Below are 17,715 nucleotides of genomic sequence, written 5' to 3'. Positions count from 1 at the left end.
TTTCAATTTGGCAGATCTGTTCAGAGGTGAAAGTGGGGGTGTTGAAGTCTCCCACTATTAATGTGTGGGGTTTTATATGTGATTTAAGCTTTAGTAATGTTTATTTTACATATGTGCATGCCCTTGTCTTTGGGGCATAAATGTTCAGAATTGAAACTTCATCTTGGTGGATCTTTCCTGCAATGAGTATGTAATGTCCTTCATCATCTCTTTTGATTGATTTTAGTTTGAAGTCTATTTTGCTGGATATTAGGATGGCTACAACAGCTTGCTTCTTAAGACCATTTGATTGGAAAGTCTTTTCCCAGCCTTTTATTCTTAGGAGGTGTCTGTCTTTGAATTTGAGGTGTGTTTCTTGTATGCAGCAGAAAGATGGGTCCTGTTTTCATATCCATTTTGTTAGTCTGTCTCTTTTATAGGTGAATTAAGTCCATTGATATTAAGGGATATTAATGACCAACGGTTGTTCATTCCTGTTATTATTTTTATTTTTTGGTGGTAGTGTGTGTATACTTCTCTTCTTTGGGGTTTACTGCTGTGGTATTATCTATTGCCTGTGTTTTTGAGGGTGTATCTGACTTCCTTAGGTTAGAATTTTCCTTCTAGTGCTTTCTGTAGGGCTGGGTTTGTGGATAAGTATTGTTTAAATCTGGTTTTGTCTTGGAAGGTCTTGTTCACTCCATCTATGATGATTGAAAGTTTTGCTGGGTATATTAGTCTAGGCTGGCATCCATGGTCTCTTAGTGTCTGCATTATATCTGTCCAGGTCCGTCTGGCTTTCAAAGTCTCCATTGAGAAATCGGGTGTTATTCTGATGGGTTTTCCTTTATAAGTCACTTGGCCTTTTTCCTTTGCTGCCCTTAATATTCTTTCTTTATTCTGTACATTTAGTTGTTTAATTATTATGTGGTGAGGGGACTTTTTGGGGGGTCTAGTCTGTTTGGTGTGCTATAGGCTTCTTCTATCATCATAGGCATTTCTTTCTTTAAGTTGGGAACGTTTTCTTCTATGATCTTGTTAAATATATTTTCTGTGCCTTTGAGTTGGTATTCTTCTTCTTCCTCTATCCCTATTATTCATAGGTTTGGTCTTTTCATGGTGTCCCAGATTTCTTGGACATTTTGGGTCATGACTTAATTGGCTTTAGTGTTTTCTTTGACTGATGAATCTATTTCTTCTAATATATCTTCAACACCAGAGATCCTCTCTTCCATCTCTTACATTCTGAAGTTCTTGTTCGTTTACTCAGATTTTCTATTTCCAGCATTCCCTCTGCTGGTGTCTTCTTCCTTTTTTTCTATTTCCCTCTTCAGGTCTTGGACTGTTTCCCTCATCTGTTTCATTGCTTTTTCATGATTTTCTTTCAGGGACTTATTGTTTTCTTTTGCTTTATTTGTCCTTTCCTCGTTTTTTATAGCATCCTTCCCATTTTTTGTTTGTCTGTTCCTCCACTTTATTTTTGATGTCTTCTATATAAGGCTCTAGCCTCTCCATGGTGTTACTTATAAGGTTGTTTTCTTCTTCTTCTTCCATTCTGTGATGTTCAGGTCTAGCTGTTGGAGAAGGGCTAGGTTCTGGTGATGCTGTATTTCTTTTTGTTTTGTTGTATGTACTTCTGCTTTGACATCTGCAGATCTCCTTGTGGATTTGTTCTTCTTGGTCTTATCAGTGCACTTGGTCCAGGCAGAGCTGTCAGATTTTTTTTTTTTTTTTTTTTGAGCTGAGGATGGAACACAGGGTCTTGCGCTTGTTAGGCAAGCGCTCTACCACTGAGCTAAATCCCCAACCCAGAGCTGACAGATTTAGGGAGCCTCTCTCTGGTCCAGATGGAAGCTCTGGTCCAGATGAGAGTGCTGGCCGGATGGGAGTTGGGAGCTGGACTCTGAGTCTCAGGAAGTGGCTGGGGTCTCCGGCAGATGGGTGTGGGGGCAGGGCGTGGAGGTTGTAGGGTCCACCAGAGGGTCGTGGAGAGGGGGAACCTTCCTGGTAGGGATGGGGGTCCTGCCCTATGGCCAGAACCTGGGGCCAAGTTGGGCAGGTCTTCCCTGGAATGGCTGGTGCCCAGGGCTGGGACCTCTCTGGGTGTGGTGACCCCAGCTACTCACCTCTGGTCCAGATGGGAGTTCCGGAGGGTGGATGGGAGCTAGGGGCTGGTCTCTGAGTCTCAGGAAGTGGCTGGGGTCTCAAAGTTGTGATTCTTATTATTTCTAATGCTTAATTTCTCCAATCTTAAGTCGGTGAAAGCCTTTCAAAGATGAAGAATGCACTGTTTTGATCTAATCTGTGATGATTTCCTTGATTTCTAGTAGAATAACATATCTCAGACTCTCCTTGGGTATTTGGCCTTAGAGCCAAAAACAGCCATTTCTCAAAAATACCCTCATTCATTTCCATGAGAACCTACAGTCTGGAGGGGTAGTCATTGATGTTACTGCTATACTTTTCAGAGCTAGGAAATGCAGGGTGTTTTGTTTTGTTTTGTTTTTTTAGGAAGAAGAATTAAGCTAAAATTAGCATTTTACTTGGCAACGTTTCAAATATTTCTAATGTGGTCCCTACCCACATGATAAGTGTTGGTCTTATCCTATGATGTTTATACATCTTATTATATCGCTTCTTTTGTTTCAGTTTCCATATTCTAAAGGATGAAATGTTTACTAGACACACACTTTTCCGGCAATTTGCAATGATTGCTGACACCTCCTTCAATTACATTGTAAGTACTTTGAATACATGTGTCTGTGTCTATGAAAGACACATATTTATTGAATTCCTTTCACGTTATAGGCTCTAGCAATAACACACAACAATCACCCTACTAGCTACTGAGGGCATAGAACAAAGTGAAGAACAAAGTGAAGGGCCCCGAAGAGCTCAGTTAGTGTGAAATAGATGTTAGATACGTGTAAATAAGGCTGTTACAATGCAGCATGGTGGTTGAGCTGTGACAGAAGTCAGTGCAGATCTCAGAGGATGGGATACTCTTTCTGAGTAGAAGGATCTGCCCATTTGTTCATCTTTAACCACAAGTACTATGTTGGGGAATATCAAAGCTCAAGTTCAAGTCCCCAGTCACTTCTAAAGGGAAGAAGGTAAGCATCATTCTGAGACTCAAAACTGTACTTACCAGATCTACATCACTAGGACAAAATAATTAAGACCTTTGAATCAAAGCAGTTCACTTAGCTCACAGCTGAAGCCTCAAAGTCCAGATAACATTATATAGGCTGGTGGCAAGGACTGCACCATTTCATGACAAACAGCAATGGCAGGAGAGTCAAGTGGTCACATCCTGACCCAGGAAGCAAAGAGAACAAGAGAATCCATGCTGACTCCATGCAACCACCATCTAGTGAAAACCCAATGGTTTCACATGAACAAAAACCTAAGTACACACACCAGAGTGATATAAAGACCTCCCACGAGGCACCACCTCATCATGTGTTAGGGCCATGTTAGGGAGGTAAACCTTGGTGACCCAACATACCTGCAGATCAAATCCAACTCTAATATAGACTTTTACTTATCTTGTTTCAATGAGAGAGTCCTGCTGATACAAGGAAAGATGCAGAAACAGATCTGGTCCATTTCAACTAGCCAGTCAGTCAGCATGGTACCCCTTTAAACTGCTGATGCCATGACATAAGTCAAGCTTTTTTTGGTTTGTTTTTAGAACAGGGTGTAAGAAACAGGCCATAGGGTGTGGCTTTAGGAGGCTTATAGTCTAAAATAAATTTCTTTCCAATTCTTTTCAACATTTTTCACTTTAAGACTTTTCTAGGTCTAAGTTGTGACAAAGCATTCTGAAATATCCTGTCAAGATAGTATTTTTAACTAAATCTATTTAGAAACCTGAGGGTTTAAGAATTGTCTCCTGAGCAGGGCAGTGGTGGTGCAAGTCTTTGATCCCAGCACTCGAGAGGCAGAGGCAGGCAGATCTCTGTGAGTTCAAGGCCAGCCTGGTCTATAAAGCAAGTTCCAGGACATCCAGGGCTATTACACAGAGCAACCCTGTCTCAATAAACCAGAAAAAAGAGAGAAAGAAAAAAGAAAGAGAGAGACAGACAGACAGACAGACAGACAGAGAGGAAGGAAGGAAGGAAAGAGGGAAAGAAAAAGAAAGAAAGAGAAAGAGAGAAAGAAAGAAAGGAAGGAAGGAAGGAAGGAAGAAAGAAAGAAAGAAAGAAAGAAAGAAAGAAAGAAAGAAAGAAAGAAAGAAAGAAAGAAAAAGAAAGTTTGTCTCCTGAAATATTCCCAAACTAGTCTACACAGAGAAGATGCCTAATATCTTTCTCCCTGCCTTTTCTTCTTCTCACTGAAGTTTGCAAATTCATTTGGCATCATCTTCATCTTCAATGTTTAACCAGCTAGACCAACAGAACAGAAAATCCCACAAGAAGTCTGTGTCACACCATCAGACATATTTAGTATTTTTTTGAGGGCACTTATAATCAATGTATCCATTCCTTAAAAATGTACTGCTGGAACTTTTATTTGTTAAATTGTATTTCTTAAGTCACCTTAGCCAGTGGTTTATCATATCTGCTGCAAATAAATCAATAATAAAAATCACCTTTAACTTTTATTGCTATGTCCTGTGGCAAGCTAGCAGATATAGATGTCTGGAAAAACTTCAAGCTTATTACAGCTTTGCTTTATATGCATTATATATATGGTGCCATCTTCTCCCCTCAGCCCTACACATACATCCACTTTGCATTACTAAGACTCTGGAGTCATCATGAAGCAAGGTGTCTTGTTAAATCACACATTTTAAGTGGATTCTGAGTTTTGTCCTCTACCTCTGAGTTAAAGGAGCCTTTGACCACACACATATATATATATATATATGTGTGTGTGTGTGTGTGTGTGTGTGTGTGTGTGTGTGTGTGTGTTAAGTTTGGTAAGTGTCCTCAAAGCAAAAGGAAGCTGCAGGATGGGAGACATGGTATCTATCTTTTCTTAGATTTACATCTGACAGCATTCTTGATTATATTTTATTTTTTAAATTTTATGTGTATGAGTGTTTTGTCTGCATGTGTGTAGATGAACCATATGTGTGCCTACTGCCCAAGAAGGCTGTTGAGTTACCTGGAACTAGAGATACAGGTGACTGTAAGCTGCCATGTGGGTGCTGGGAGCCAAACTCAGTTCTCTGAAAGAGCAGATGGTGCTCTTATACACTGAGCCATCTTACCAGCTCCTTGATTATATTTTCTACTGGTATGACAACTTTGAGGAATATAAGAGATGGTTTTATTTGGGTTTTAATTTTCTCTCATGTTTTACTAGTTGTAATTTTTCCACACCATATTCATGATTCTCTTGGATCTCTTCACAGACTATTCATTTCCAGTGTCCTTCTGCCTTCATCTCCTGAGGCCATATATTCTTGTACATTCATTTTCTATCCCCCTAATCTCACACCCCATTATGGTGCACTCTACAGTGAGCCTGGAAGAGTTTTCTAACAAGTGTTTTTCACTCACCTATAGTAGGTCAATTGGTTTTTTCCCCATTAAACATTTAATTCCACACCCCTTTCTGAGATTAGGCTATGTGCATGAATATATGAATAAAGATACTCAACTCACCGAGAGTGAATAAGGAAATACATAAGAGGAAAAAACCATAAATTCTAAGCAGTGCACATGGACCTCAAAGTGTTTCTGGTGAGCATGCACATTGCACCTTGCATTGTGTAGCCCACACCTCCCTCTCATCATGTTTTACTAACAAGCCTGTAACAGTGATGCAAATGTGCTTCTGCTGCAGAAATTCTAGAAGAAAGTCTCTCACTTGTTTTTTCTCTTTTCTTTTTGCCAGTCCATTCTTAGCAGTCTGGGCACACTTCTGGAGCCTACAGCAACTATTTGGGATTGGAAGTAACGTTGTGACTTCTGTTACTGTGTCATGCCCTTCCATATCTGAAGGGCATTAGTTCTAGGACCACCCAGAGGTACCAAGGTCCTTGGATGCTCAATATCTGTATTATTTTTAGAAAGACTTAGTGCTTGAGTGCGATGTTTTACAATCCTCCATAGACTTTAAATCTCTCTAGATTACTTGTACTACCTAATGCAATATATTATGCATTGAATAATTTACATAATTAATATTATGTAGATGTATTGCTTAGGGAATAATGACAAGGAAAATGATGTCTATTCATGTTCATTACAGAAATAATTTAGAGGGGGGTTTTTTAGTGGTTTTTTTCTCCAGTGCAACTTGAAGCTGCAAACACAGAGCTATGCCCATAGAGGGCCGACCTGTAGAAAATCCCAAGTTGAAGGGATAACCAAGAGAAAGTAGAGTCAGAAGAGACACTGAGGAGAATATCTTCCTTGAATTGTCTTTCAAAACAGCCTCAGAAAAGCAGTGAATCTTTGCTCCTACTTGTTGGTGATGATGATGCTGATGTTGTTGACTTGAGTTGGGGCATCTCTATATTACCCAGCCTAGTCTCAAACGTTTGGGTTTAAACAATCCTGCTTTAGCCACTTGAGTATCTGGGACTCTAGATGTACACCACCATTGGTTTAAAATAAAGGATTTCTCCATCTGTATTTGAACAAATAAGAAATTAGAAGCAGGGTTTTCATGTCATAGTTGAGGAGTTAACGAGTGTGATGGCTGTTCTTGGTTGTCAAGTTGACTACATCTGGAATTAACAAAAAGCCAAGCAGCGAGGTGCACCTGTGAGAGATTCCTGATTGAATCATTAAAGTGGGAATAGCCACCCTAAATCTGGATCTTCTGAGGTGGGAATAGCCACCCTAAATCTGGATCTTCTGAGGTGGGAAGATGCACCTTAAATCTGGACCACACCTTCTGATGGCAGTCTATATAAAGGACATGGAAGAAGAGGATGTTTGCTCTTTACCTTCTCCTCTCAATCTTGCTAGCAAGTCCATCCCTCCACTGGCATTACAGCCTACTTCTTTTGGATTCTAGCATGGACCAAAAACCAGCTGAGACATCCAGCCTCTAGGACTGAAAAACTACTGGATTCTTGAACTTTCCATAGGGAGAAAGCCATTGTTGGATTAGTCAGACTATATAATCTGCAAGCCACTCTAAAAAAAAAAAAACTAAATAAATTTTATATATTTAGATTCACTACATCTGTTCTGCTTCTCTAGAGAAACCTGACTAATACAAAGAGCATCCACATCCCTTTGCTTTGACTATGATTTCCTCTTGGCCCACAGTACCTGCTGCTTGTGTCTTTCAGAGAGTCAAGCCTTTGTATGTACACTCTGCAATGAATTTGTCAGAGATGCCATCTCCTACAAGTGTTTATAACTCATCCATGGTAGGTCAATTGTTTTTTCCTCCATTAAATATTTAATCAGTTAATATTACTGAAGCTCAGTAATGAAACTTTTTGATTAACATGCAGATGGAGCACAAGTATATGGATGTATCCAGTGACCAGGTGTCCTTTGCACACTTGCCAAAAGGTAAGAATCTAGGGAGCAGGAGTAGGGGGGTTTCTCATAATGCCAACCTAGTATATCTGAGGCCCCAGCACCCATCACAGCACCAAAGGAAAGCAAGGTAAGACTCCTTATTTAGGAAAAGATGTTCGGACAGAGAGTGAGTACACAAAAGTAATTAACCTTCATGTCTCCCCCTCTTCCCTCCTCCTCTTCTAAGCCTCAATCTGTAGCCCAGGCTGGCCTCAGACCTCACAGAAGTCCTCCTTCCAATTTGCTTTTCTTATTTAGTTTATGGAATTTGGTATTTATAACCTTTGTGCATTTCTGTATTCTGACTGCTGCTAGTTGAAAATGAATTTTGTCTTTCTTCAAACTCAGAAACTATCTCAGTTAAAATTTCACTTCTTTTAACTAGACAGCAAAAAAAAAAAAAGAATGGAAAAAAATCTAAACACCAAACCCTGAATCTCTAGTTAAATGTCTAGCACTAATTCACAAATATGAATGTGGTGTTAGATATACAATTAATATGTGTCTAAGCTATAAGCAAATTTTTATCACTTTCTATACCATAAAGAGAGGTGTTCACAATAATGTGTCTGGCAATGGACCATAAATGGAATTATCTCTGTCTCTCTGTCTGTCTCTGTCTGTCTCTGTCTCTCTGTCTTCTTCTTCTTCTTCTTCTTCTTCTTCTTCTTCTTCTTCTTCTTCTTCTTCTTCTTCTTTCTCTCTCTCTCTCTCTCTCTCTCTCTCTCTCTCTCTCTCTCTTTCTCTCCCCCCCTTTGTGTGTGTGTGTGTGTGTGTGTGTGTGTGTGTGTGTGTGTGTGTTGCATGCCTGTGAGTGTATGGTATATGCACCTGCGTACAGACACTCAGAGGCCAGAGTAGGGCATCAAATGTCTTCCCCTCTTACTCTGATTTATGTCAGTGAGACAGGGTCTCTCATGGGACTGGAGGCTTGTCTTTTGGGCTATGCTGGATGGACAGTAAGTTCTCAGGATCCACCTGTCTCCACTCTAATGCTGGCATTACAGGCACATGCAGTCATGCCTAGTTTTTTTGCCTGGTGCTTGGGATCTGAACTCAGGTCCTTGTGTGTACCAGTCACTCAAATCTGCAGCCCCTGAAATTAGACTCTTTGAAGTCACTGGTTTATATTTTTTGTTATTGTTCAAAGTATTCAAATCAATATTAAGATCTAAAGTGCCCCATTGAACATGAAAACAATAACCGTCTCTGTTAGTGTTCTATGCCACATCAAAGATGTAAGTTCCTAGGCTGTACTTTCACACCACAGGATACTCTTTAAAAGTATGTACAGCTGGCATATAGTAGGAAGAGGTAATATTCTAAGAGGTGCTTTTCAGGTGTTAACTCTAATTCTCACCAGCACCCCAGAGGTGGGATTTCCCTTATTAATTTCCTTCACTTAACAGGTGGCTCACTTGAATACATCAAGGGTTGGAAAACTGTTATGATTATACTGACATTGGGACTGGGGGATTCAATCAAGTGACCCAAAAGTCTGTGCCAGACACCCCTGGACTGGGTTATCTGACCCAAAAATGCATACAGGACCAGGTCCAGTCTTTTTTCAACAAGATACAGGAGTCGTTTTGTGATGCATCAGGAAGAGCCAGTGCTTTGGAGGCTGACAGCAGACTCGGGCTCCAGTCTCAGTTCTGCTCCTTAATCCCTGGGCAGCTTCCTCTGGCTTTCCTCTGCTGCATAAGCTGAGACACTCCTACCTGGTGCACTCACTAAGAGGATTAAATAAAACAATCTCCTGGAAGACATATGGAGCTGATTCTCCCATTAGCTTCTCTTCACGAGGCGTTTCAAACATGACCCAAGACTAAAGTCTGGCAGATCTATATTTTAATTTACCATGTAAAAGCAACAAGGCTCTAAGCAATAGGTTCATAAATTAAAGTAATGTCACCTTTGTTTCTTTAATAACTAGTTTTCTATCCGGCATGAGTAAAACTGAATTTTTACTGAAGTAAAACCGAGGCTAGTGCATACAAGGCTTTGAGAAAGGGAATTAAAATAATAACATATAATCAAACCAACGTTAGATCAAGGAAGACCTGCCTAAGCAGGCTGCAAGTCACTTCTTTGTTATGAAGTCCTGAGAGTTCTGAAGAGAGCCACAGGGTTTCATTCATGCAATAGCTAGTTTTAAGAGACCAAAAAAAAAAAAAAAAAAAAAAAAAAAAAATCTGACTAGTAGAAGGGGATAAAAAACAGGGCACCACACTATCTGCAAAATCTCAAAGCAGTTTTTTACATGGTAGTGATTATCCCAGGAGAGCACAAGAAAGATTATTAATTTGTTTGCTACTTCCCTGTGATAAAGTGTGGGATGTGACCCTCCCATTGTGTGCCCCACAAGGTGCTCTGGTCTTATGTACTCAAGCAGACCTTTCCCACAGCCCAGTAATTAGGTGTTGTTGACATTGTAATCTCTGGAAATGTTCTTAATGAGCCCAAAAGACACGAATCCCATAGATAAAACCTCAAAGTAACTGGCTGTGTACGCACCTTGTCAGGAAGAGACGGCTCAAACATCAGGGGAGACCCATACTGGAGTCTAGATTACCTTGTAGAGTTGATTTTCTGGGATTTCTGGGAAAGAAATACCCAATAGGTTGCTTGAAAGCTTTTGAAAAATAGTAGAATAACCATAATATATTTGATAATAAAAAAAATTAGGATCTTTTCACCCTTTAAAAATTTGGGCCTGGGAATAGTTTCTTCAAAGTCTTTTTCCCACCACTTGGCAAGACTCAATGTCAATTAAAAGTTTAGTTTAGTTGCACCTGACACTGTTTTAAGTACAAAAATGGTTTGTTTGTTTTTTAAATCACACAAAGAGCTGGAGAGATGGCTCAGCAGTTAAAAGCACGGATGCTCTTCCAGAGGACGTGCATTAATTCCCAGTATCCACATGACAGCTCACAAGTGTCTGTAACTCCAGTTCCAAGAGATTCAACACCCTCACACAGACAGACATGCAGGCAAAACACTAATGCTGTCTTCCAGAGGAACTGGGTTCAGTTCCCAGCACCCACAGCAAGTGCCTCACAACTGCCAATAACTCCAATTCTAGGAGATCCAGATCCCTCTGGGCTCCATAGCACACATGTGGTACACATAAGCTAATGCAGGTACAAACACATGAATACAAATCAATAAATCTTTCTTTAAAAAAAATAAGGAAAATGCAGTGCTACTATTTTAAAACTTTATTCTAAAAAGTTGAAAACTAATTAAAACTGTACTTCATAAATTTGATAGGCTATGTTAATTAATTTTGCTCATACTTGTAGAGATATGTATATTTTGTTTGATAAATGCCATTGAGCACAGTTCTTATCCTGTGCATACCCAGCACGAAGAGAGGCTTTTCTGGTGCTCATTGGTTGAATTTGTTTTATTTGTTTATCTTTGGAATATTGGTTTTGTCTATTGCAATCATTAATGGTTCTCAATTAAAAATAATTACATGCAAAAAATTAAATATTAACCACCATTTGGGGCAGCAGTGAAGTACACAGTCCACTCAGTACCTCTGGGGTCACAAGCAGGAAGTGCAAAGCTGATGTGAAGAGATATCCTAGGCCATGCAGTCTGGACCCAGTGCCTCGGAAAGACCCTGTTGCCGCTGACTTTCATTGTCACCCAGCAGGCTGGTCTCAGTTCTCCCTGCAGCACCTGCGTTGAACTGTGCCCAATGTCACTTGCCTTTGGAATAATTGCCGAATATTTCAAATCTAGAGGCTTCTTCGGTCACAAATACATGCTTTCTCTCCCGGGCTCAGAGTCCGGTGGGCAGCCTTCCCTTCAGCTCTTTTCGTAGTTCTGCTTCTGCTGTCTGTAGGGATTGCTGAGGTGACATGAGCTTTAGGAAAGAGCTCATGAAAGCACTGATTAAGTGAGGCCTGTAATCCTCCAGCTCTTCTGGAGGCTGAGGCAGGAGCGTTGCAAGGTCAAGGCTTGCCTGTGCTACAGACAGCCTGAGTGTGAGCCTCTTATCTCAAAAGCCAAGGCTGGAAAACAGCTCGTTAGTAGATCACTTGCCTGGCATGTATGCCGATCAGTTCACAACACTGCAAAAATTAATAAAAGAGTGAAACGTAAACTGTGGATGTAGCTCAGTGATACGGTGCCCACCTAGCATGATCTGAGGCCCTAGGCTCAAACCCCTGTACTTTAAATAATAAAAACTTTTATTTGGTAATTTCTTGGTTTCTTGGTATCCCAGGTGTCAAAAAACTGTCCTGGGTTGAAGGAAGTTTATGTGTTGTCTTCCTCCTGGTTCGCATAGCTGAAGGCCAGGGTATGCCTTTTTCCCTTAATCCATATTAACTGGAGGCCCTGGGACAATTTTGCAGCAGGACATTCTCTGGGCAGGGGCATACTGTTCTGTGCCCACATTAGCTCCAGGTTCAGATAGACATGCCGTCTCAAAATGTAAAAGAAAGAACAACTGAGGAAGACTACCTCTTGTCAACCTCTAACCTCCATAATGCATACATGTACACGTGCACGCACCCACACAAACACATGCATAGACCATGTACACATCAAACAAACAAACAAGAAAGGGTCTAGGAATACAGTTCAATAGCAAAGTGCCTGCTTAGCATGTGCAAGGCCCTGGGTTCCATTGTGAACCAGGAATGGAGGTCCTTACAGCAAAAGAAAAATGGACATAAAACGTGAAGGGGTGGGGAGGCAGCTCCGTTGGTAAGAGCACTTGTTACTCCTGCAGAAGACCTGGGTTCTGCTCCCAGGGCCCACACACATGGCTGCTAACAAGTGTCTGTAACTCCAGTTCTAGAGACTCCAACACCCTCTCCTGACCTCCATGGACATAGTACACACAAGGTACACACACACATACATGCAGGCAAAACACCAATGCACACGAAAATTGTCTTTTTTTAAAAGGACGACATAGAGTATTTTGTCTGCTTCTATTAAACTAACCATATTTCTTCTAAAATAGCAGTGGGGTGTACGTGCCCTTGGCTTTTCCCTATAAATGTTACATTTTCTAATTTAATTACAGTATATTGCTCCCTATGCCTTGAGTTTATTATACCTGCTGTACAGTTTATCTATGAACATACAAGTTACTCATCCTTAACTTAAAAATCTGAATTTGAAATGCTTCAAAAGCAAAAACATGACACCACAAGTAGAGAATTCTATACCATTAAATTGGGGATAGACATACAAAATTAACGCGTTACATGAAATAACCTTCATTCAGGCTGTCTGTATAAGGTAGGCACAAAACATAAATGGATTTTCTTATTCCTTTGTAATGCTGAGTCAAATTCAGGGCCTTGAAAACACTAAACAGGCATACTCCACAGCTGGAAACACTAACAAATTTTGTGTTTATATTTGAGTCCTGTCCCCAAGATGTTTCATTATGTACACACAATGTACATGGCATATTAAAACAAATTAAATGATTACCACAAACAATTGCTGGTCCCAAGAATTTTGGGTGATGGCTATAACCAACCTGTACACACATTCATTCTCCTGTTAGTGGGAATTTAGAAAATTTACAGGCTGTTAGAGCCCAAACTGTAGCTGGTATTAATATTCAATATTTCCCACAGTGTGGTGTATAAGAGGTCACTGCCATGAATGACTAGAACAAAACCTCTGAATTCCATGTACCATTTAATGGTGTTTCTGATGCCTTTTGTTATGCTAAAGTTGTTTTTAATTTCCACACACTCATACTTTTCAAACTTGTAATTCAGAACTTGTTCTCTTAATTCTTCTTAATAAAAAAAAAAATTGTCTATTCTCCGAAATCTACTAAAGTCATTCCATGTATCCCCTAAAAACATTATCAATGATTTTCATCCTTCAGACTTGAACTTTCCTTTTACTAGCTGCTCTCCACCCTACCCGACCCCCACTGTATTATGTTTTCTAATTTTACCAACTTACGGCATGTATGTATGTATATGTGTATGTATGTATGTGCATGTGTTCATATGCAGGTGCATATGCACATTTGTGGCTGTCATGTATATGTGGATTCCAGAAGACAATCTCAGGTGTTTTCCTCAGTGTCTTTAAACAGCTTAGAAGTCAGCAAGTAGGCTAGGCTGACTGGACAGGGAGCTCAGATCCCCTTGTCCCTCCTTCCTCAGCACTGACATTACAAGAATGCACCACCATGCCCAGTGTCTTACATGAGTTGTTTGCATCCAACTCTTGTCCTCAAGCTCATAAGGCAACTGAGATATCTTTCCAGCCCTCATAACTACTTTCTAATGGGTGAATATTATGTGTAAAAGTTCAATTTTTTTATAGACTTGTGTAGATGGAAGTTTCTCAGTCCCGCCAGGCCCCACAGTCTGGACAAATCTCTCCCACCTGTGGCCCTACAGCTACTTATAAGATAACTACACAGAGGCTCATATTAATTACAAACTATGTGGCCTATGGCTCCAGCTTATGTTAACTAGCTCTTTCAACTTAATTCAACCCATTCCTATTAATCTATGTCTTACCATGTGGCTTCGTGGCTTAGCGGTACTTTCACATCTTCCTTCTTGGGTGGCTAGATAGTGTCTCCCTCTCACTCTGCCTTTCTTCTCTATCTCTCTTCCCACCTGTCTGTAAGCTTTTTTGCCATAGGCCAAAAGAGCTCTTTTTATTAGCCAATGGGAGCAACATGTATTCACAGCATACAGAAAGGCATCCCACAGCAGACATGTACATATTTCTATCATCTTACTTTTATATTTCCTGAAATTTATATTACTTCCTAGTGTGCTTTTCAATATTTCCTTTGAATTGACAACATTTTTTGTATTCTTTTCCCCACTTCTGCTTTTGAAACCTTGATTATCTTTAAACATATACATTGGCATATGTGTATATTTTAATATATGTGCATGCTGAAAAGTGTCATTGCTTCAAAACCTCGTTTAGTGAGAGTCTAGTGATGGCAGATTCTATGTTCATTTTTTCACTCATTATTGGTGGGAGTTTGACAAGATGTGAAATCCTAGGTTGGCAATGGATTTCTTTCGTCTTGTTGCTGTGACAAAATACCAAAGAAAAAGGAAAAGGAAAAAAGATGCAAACTTAGGGGACAAAGGGTTTCTTTGGCTCACAGTTTGAGCATACAGTTCATCATGGCAAGGAAGTCAGGGAAGCCGGGGCTGAAGGGAGCTGAAGGAGCTGCTGAAGGGAGCTGAAGGAGAGAAGAATGCTAACAGTGTTCGGCTCACTTCTGCTTTATTTAGTCCACGTGATGGTATCCGCTCACTTCTGCTTTATTCAGTCCACGTGATGGTATCTGCTCACTTCTGCTTTGTTCAGTCCACGCGATGGTATCAGCTCACTTCCGCTTTATTCAGTCCACGTGATGGTATCAGCTCACTTCCGATTTATTCAGTCCATGCGATGGTATCCGCTCACTTCCTCTTTACTTGGTCCATGTGATGGTATCACACTGCAAGTAAGGCGGGACCTCACACCTCAGTTCACCAAATCTCCAGTCGGTCTCACGTCCTACGTGACTCTCTAGATCTTTCACGCTGGCAAGCAGTATTCGCCATCACAGGCAGCTGTTTCCCCTCCATACTTTGCCATTTTATCAGTACATTTGAGCCACTGCACAGGGTTCTGGGAAGTTAGATGGCAATTTGTCAATAGTTTGTGGGCGCTTCTTTATGGTTTTACTCATTATTCTCGGTGTTTATTACCTCTACAATCTATTCAGCTCTGTATTAGTTGCTGTCAGTATAGAAAATAGGGTTGAGATGAGATGATTAATATGTTTGTTTACTTATAGAAAATTCTCAGCTGTTAGTTTTTCAAAAATTGCTTTTTCAACATGCAATATACTCTAAGTTATTTTACCCTGAAACATCTCTCAATCTATTCTCCAGTTTCTAAACCCACATGATTTTTATGTTTCACTATAGTAAACATAAGTGTATGCTTCAATACTGCTTTCCAGTTTTCTAATTCTCTCATCAGCTGTACCAATTTAAACCATGTTTCAGTCCCTAACTTTACTTTCATATTTCCAAGACATTTGATTTTTAATCTTTTCCTCTTGAGTGACCTTTGAATCTAGGTACACCAATGTTTCACGGTACACAGAGAGCCCCAAAACCAATGAAAACAAGTAGCAGTGGCTTTTTGTTGTATTTATTCTTTCATATGCTGTCTTGTCATATTTTGGACATAATTTTGTTTTTCTTTTTAATGGAAAATATCAGTAATCTCATTAAACATAAGTATACATTTTAAGTCATTTTCAGGCTATTTTACCTTGAATTTATCTGCAGTGAACATAGTTCTGACAACTATTATCTTACTATTGTTTTTTGTTTTTGTAGTACTTTTTATCTGTAGTACTTTTGACTAGAAGGAGGGCCACTCCGCTCCACTAGACATCCCTTTTCCTGACATTGCCACATCATCAAAGAGTAGGGTCAATGGATAGTGGGGTGACTCTGAAGTCACATTACAGAATAAGCTTACCTTCTTCCTTGGTGAGCTGCCTCGGGTCTTGTGTAGTAAGTACCATACAGTGTTGTAAGAGAAAGCTTACAAACACAAGGGGGCTCACTGCAGCATTAAGCTCCCTCCTTCACCCCCAAAACAATTCTATCTATTCACATCATTTGATTTAAGCTTTATGTACACAGTCTATCCTAAGGATGTCAATAGTCATAGTCATTATTGTCTTCTGCATCAAAATTATACCTTGAATATCTGTTTTAAAAAGATTTTCTTAATGAACACTTCAAGGCTGGGAACACAGGTTAGTATAAGATCATTCACCTTGTATGTGTTCAGTACTCAGTATCACAAAGACACATACACAGAGAGAAAGAGAGAGAGAGAATACACATAATATACACACAGGAACACACACACAAACACATACACACACAGCCATGCCTGTTCACAATACATCTATTGCAGTTTTAAAGGACTTTGTGCCCACTCTGAAACATGATTCCTATTTCAGAAAAAGCATGTGTATGGGTTGAATTATATCCAGTCCTACCCCTCCACCAATACAAAACAACAACAAAACCCAGTGAAATTCCAAACCTGTTTCTTGTGAATTATATCTTCTTAGCTATAATAGGGTCTTCCCAGGTATACTCAAATTGAGATGAAGTTATTAGCTGGGCAGCAATGAAATAGGTACTTTTCTGCTTTGTCTAAGAGCTGCTGACCTCTCATTTGGGTCCATAGGTAACTAAAACATATTGAAAGCATAACACATCTTCCTTTATTTGTGTCTGTCTTACTTTAGCTGAAGGCACAGAGTTAAGTTACTGCCCTTAACTTTCCCTCTTGAGTGACCTTTGAATCTAGGTACACCGATGTTTCACGGTACAGAGAGAGCCCTGAAACCAATGAAAACAAGTAGCAGTGAGGGCGAGGTTGCATCTTGGAGCAGAAGTAATCATCTAAGAACCTCTGCCTTATCCCTTCAAGCAATAATGACTTCTTTGGACCACACTGAAGTACTAAAACTAAGACAGCATTCAAGGAGACTGCACCTTTATCAAGACTGCTTAATCTTGTATACTTCTTGCCCCTTGGCACACACCTTCCTCCATTTAAACATAAAGGTTGTGTCTATAACCTGAAGATTAAACTTGGGGGTCAATGGATCCCTTGTTCTTCCCAGTGTGGCCATATTGAATAAATCTCCTTCCTCCGCTTTTCCCAATTACCTGTCTCTTTAATTGGTATATAGGGGATAGCTGATAGAACCCAGCTTGTTGATGCTTCTAGACTCTGGCTTTTACCCTAAAATCTCTGGTTATACCAAATCAGTATATATGGTGTCAGTATTAGAGAAAAACACTATATAAACACTCAGCACTCCCAGGGAAAGCACTGAGTTATGACAAATTGGGGTGAGGGAGAAAGGAGAGAAAGAAAAGAGAGAGTGGAGAAAGGGAAGAAAGGAAGGGGCAGGGAGAGAAGAGGAAATCAGGGGAGGGAGATTGGCATGATTCAACTGCAAGTTAGAAGTGCATGGTTGGTAGCCATCACCAGCATAGTGGAGAGGCAAAGAGGACATGCACCCAGTCTCAAAGGAAGCATGGCTTTCTGACTTCAGATGCTTGGGTCTATAGAACTATGAAAGAATACATCTCTATTAAGCCAACCAGCTTAGGAAATATGGGGGGTCTTAATAAGTACCCTTCACAGGTTCATGTATGAAGTATTTTGTACCCCA

The 17,715-nt window shown here is 40.1% G+C and overlaps 1 protein-coding gene across 1 annotated transcript in view; it reads left to right on the top strand.

Annotated features, from left to right (window-relative positions):
- The window catches only part of C5H10orf67 (chromosome 5 C10orf67 homolog), a 112,040-nt gene that overhangs the window by 79,893 nt on the left and 14,432 nt on the right, over window positions 1–17,715 (top strand). Inside the window, exons 14-15 of the mRNA XM_036188878.1 lie at window positions 2,629–2,716; window positions 7,238–7,318. Coding sequence (XP_036044771.1) covers window positions 2,629–2,716; window positions 7,238–7,318 — 169 coding nt within the window. The remainder of the gene's footprint in view (window positions 1–2,628; window positions 2,717–7,237; window positions 7,319–17,715) is intronic.

Source organism: Onychomys torridus, chromosome 5, assembly GCF_903995425.1.
Source record: "Onychomys torridus chromosome 5, mOncTor1.1, whole genome shotgun sequence".
NCBI lineage: Eukaryota > Metazoa > Chordata > Mammalia > Rodentia > Cricetidae > Onychomys > Onychomys torridus.
This window is presented reverse-complemented; position numbering and strand designations above follow the sequence as displayed.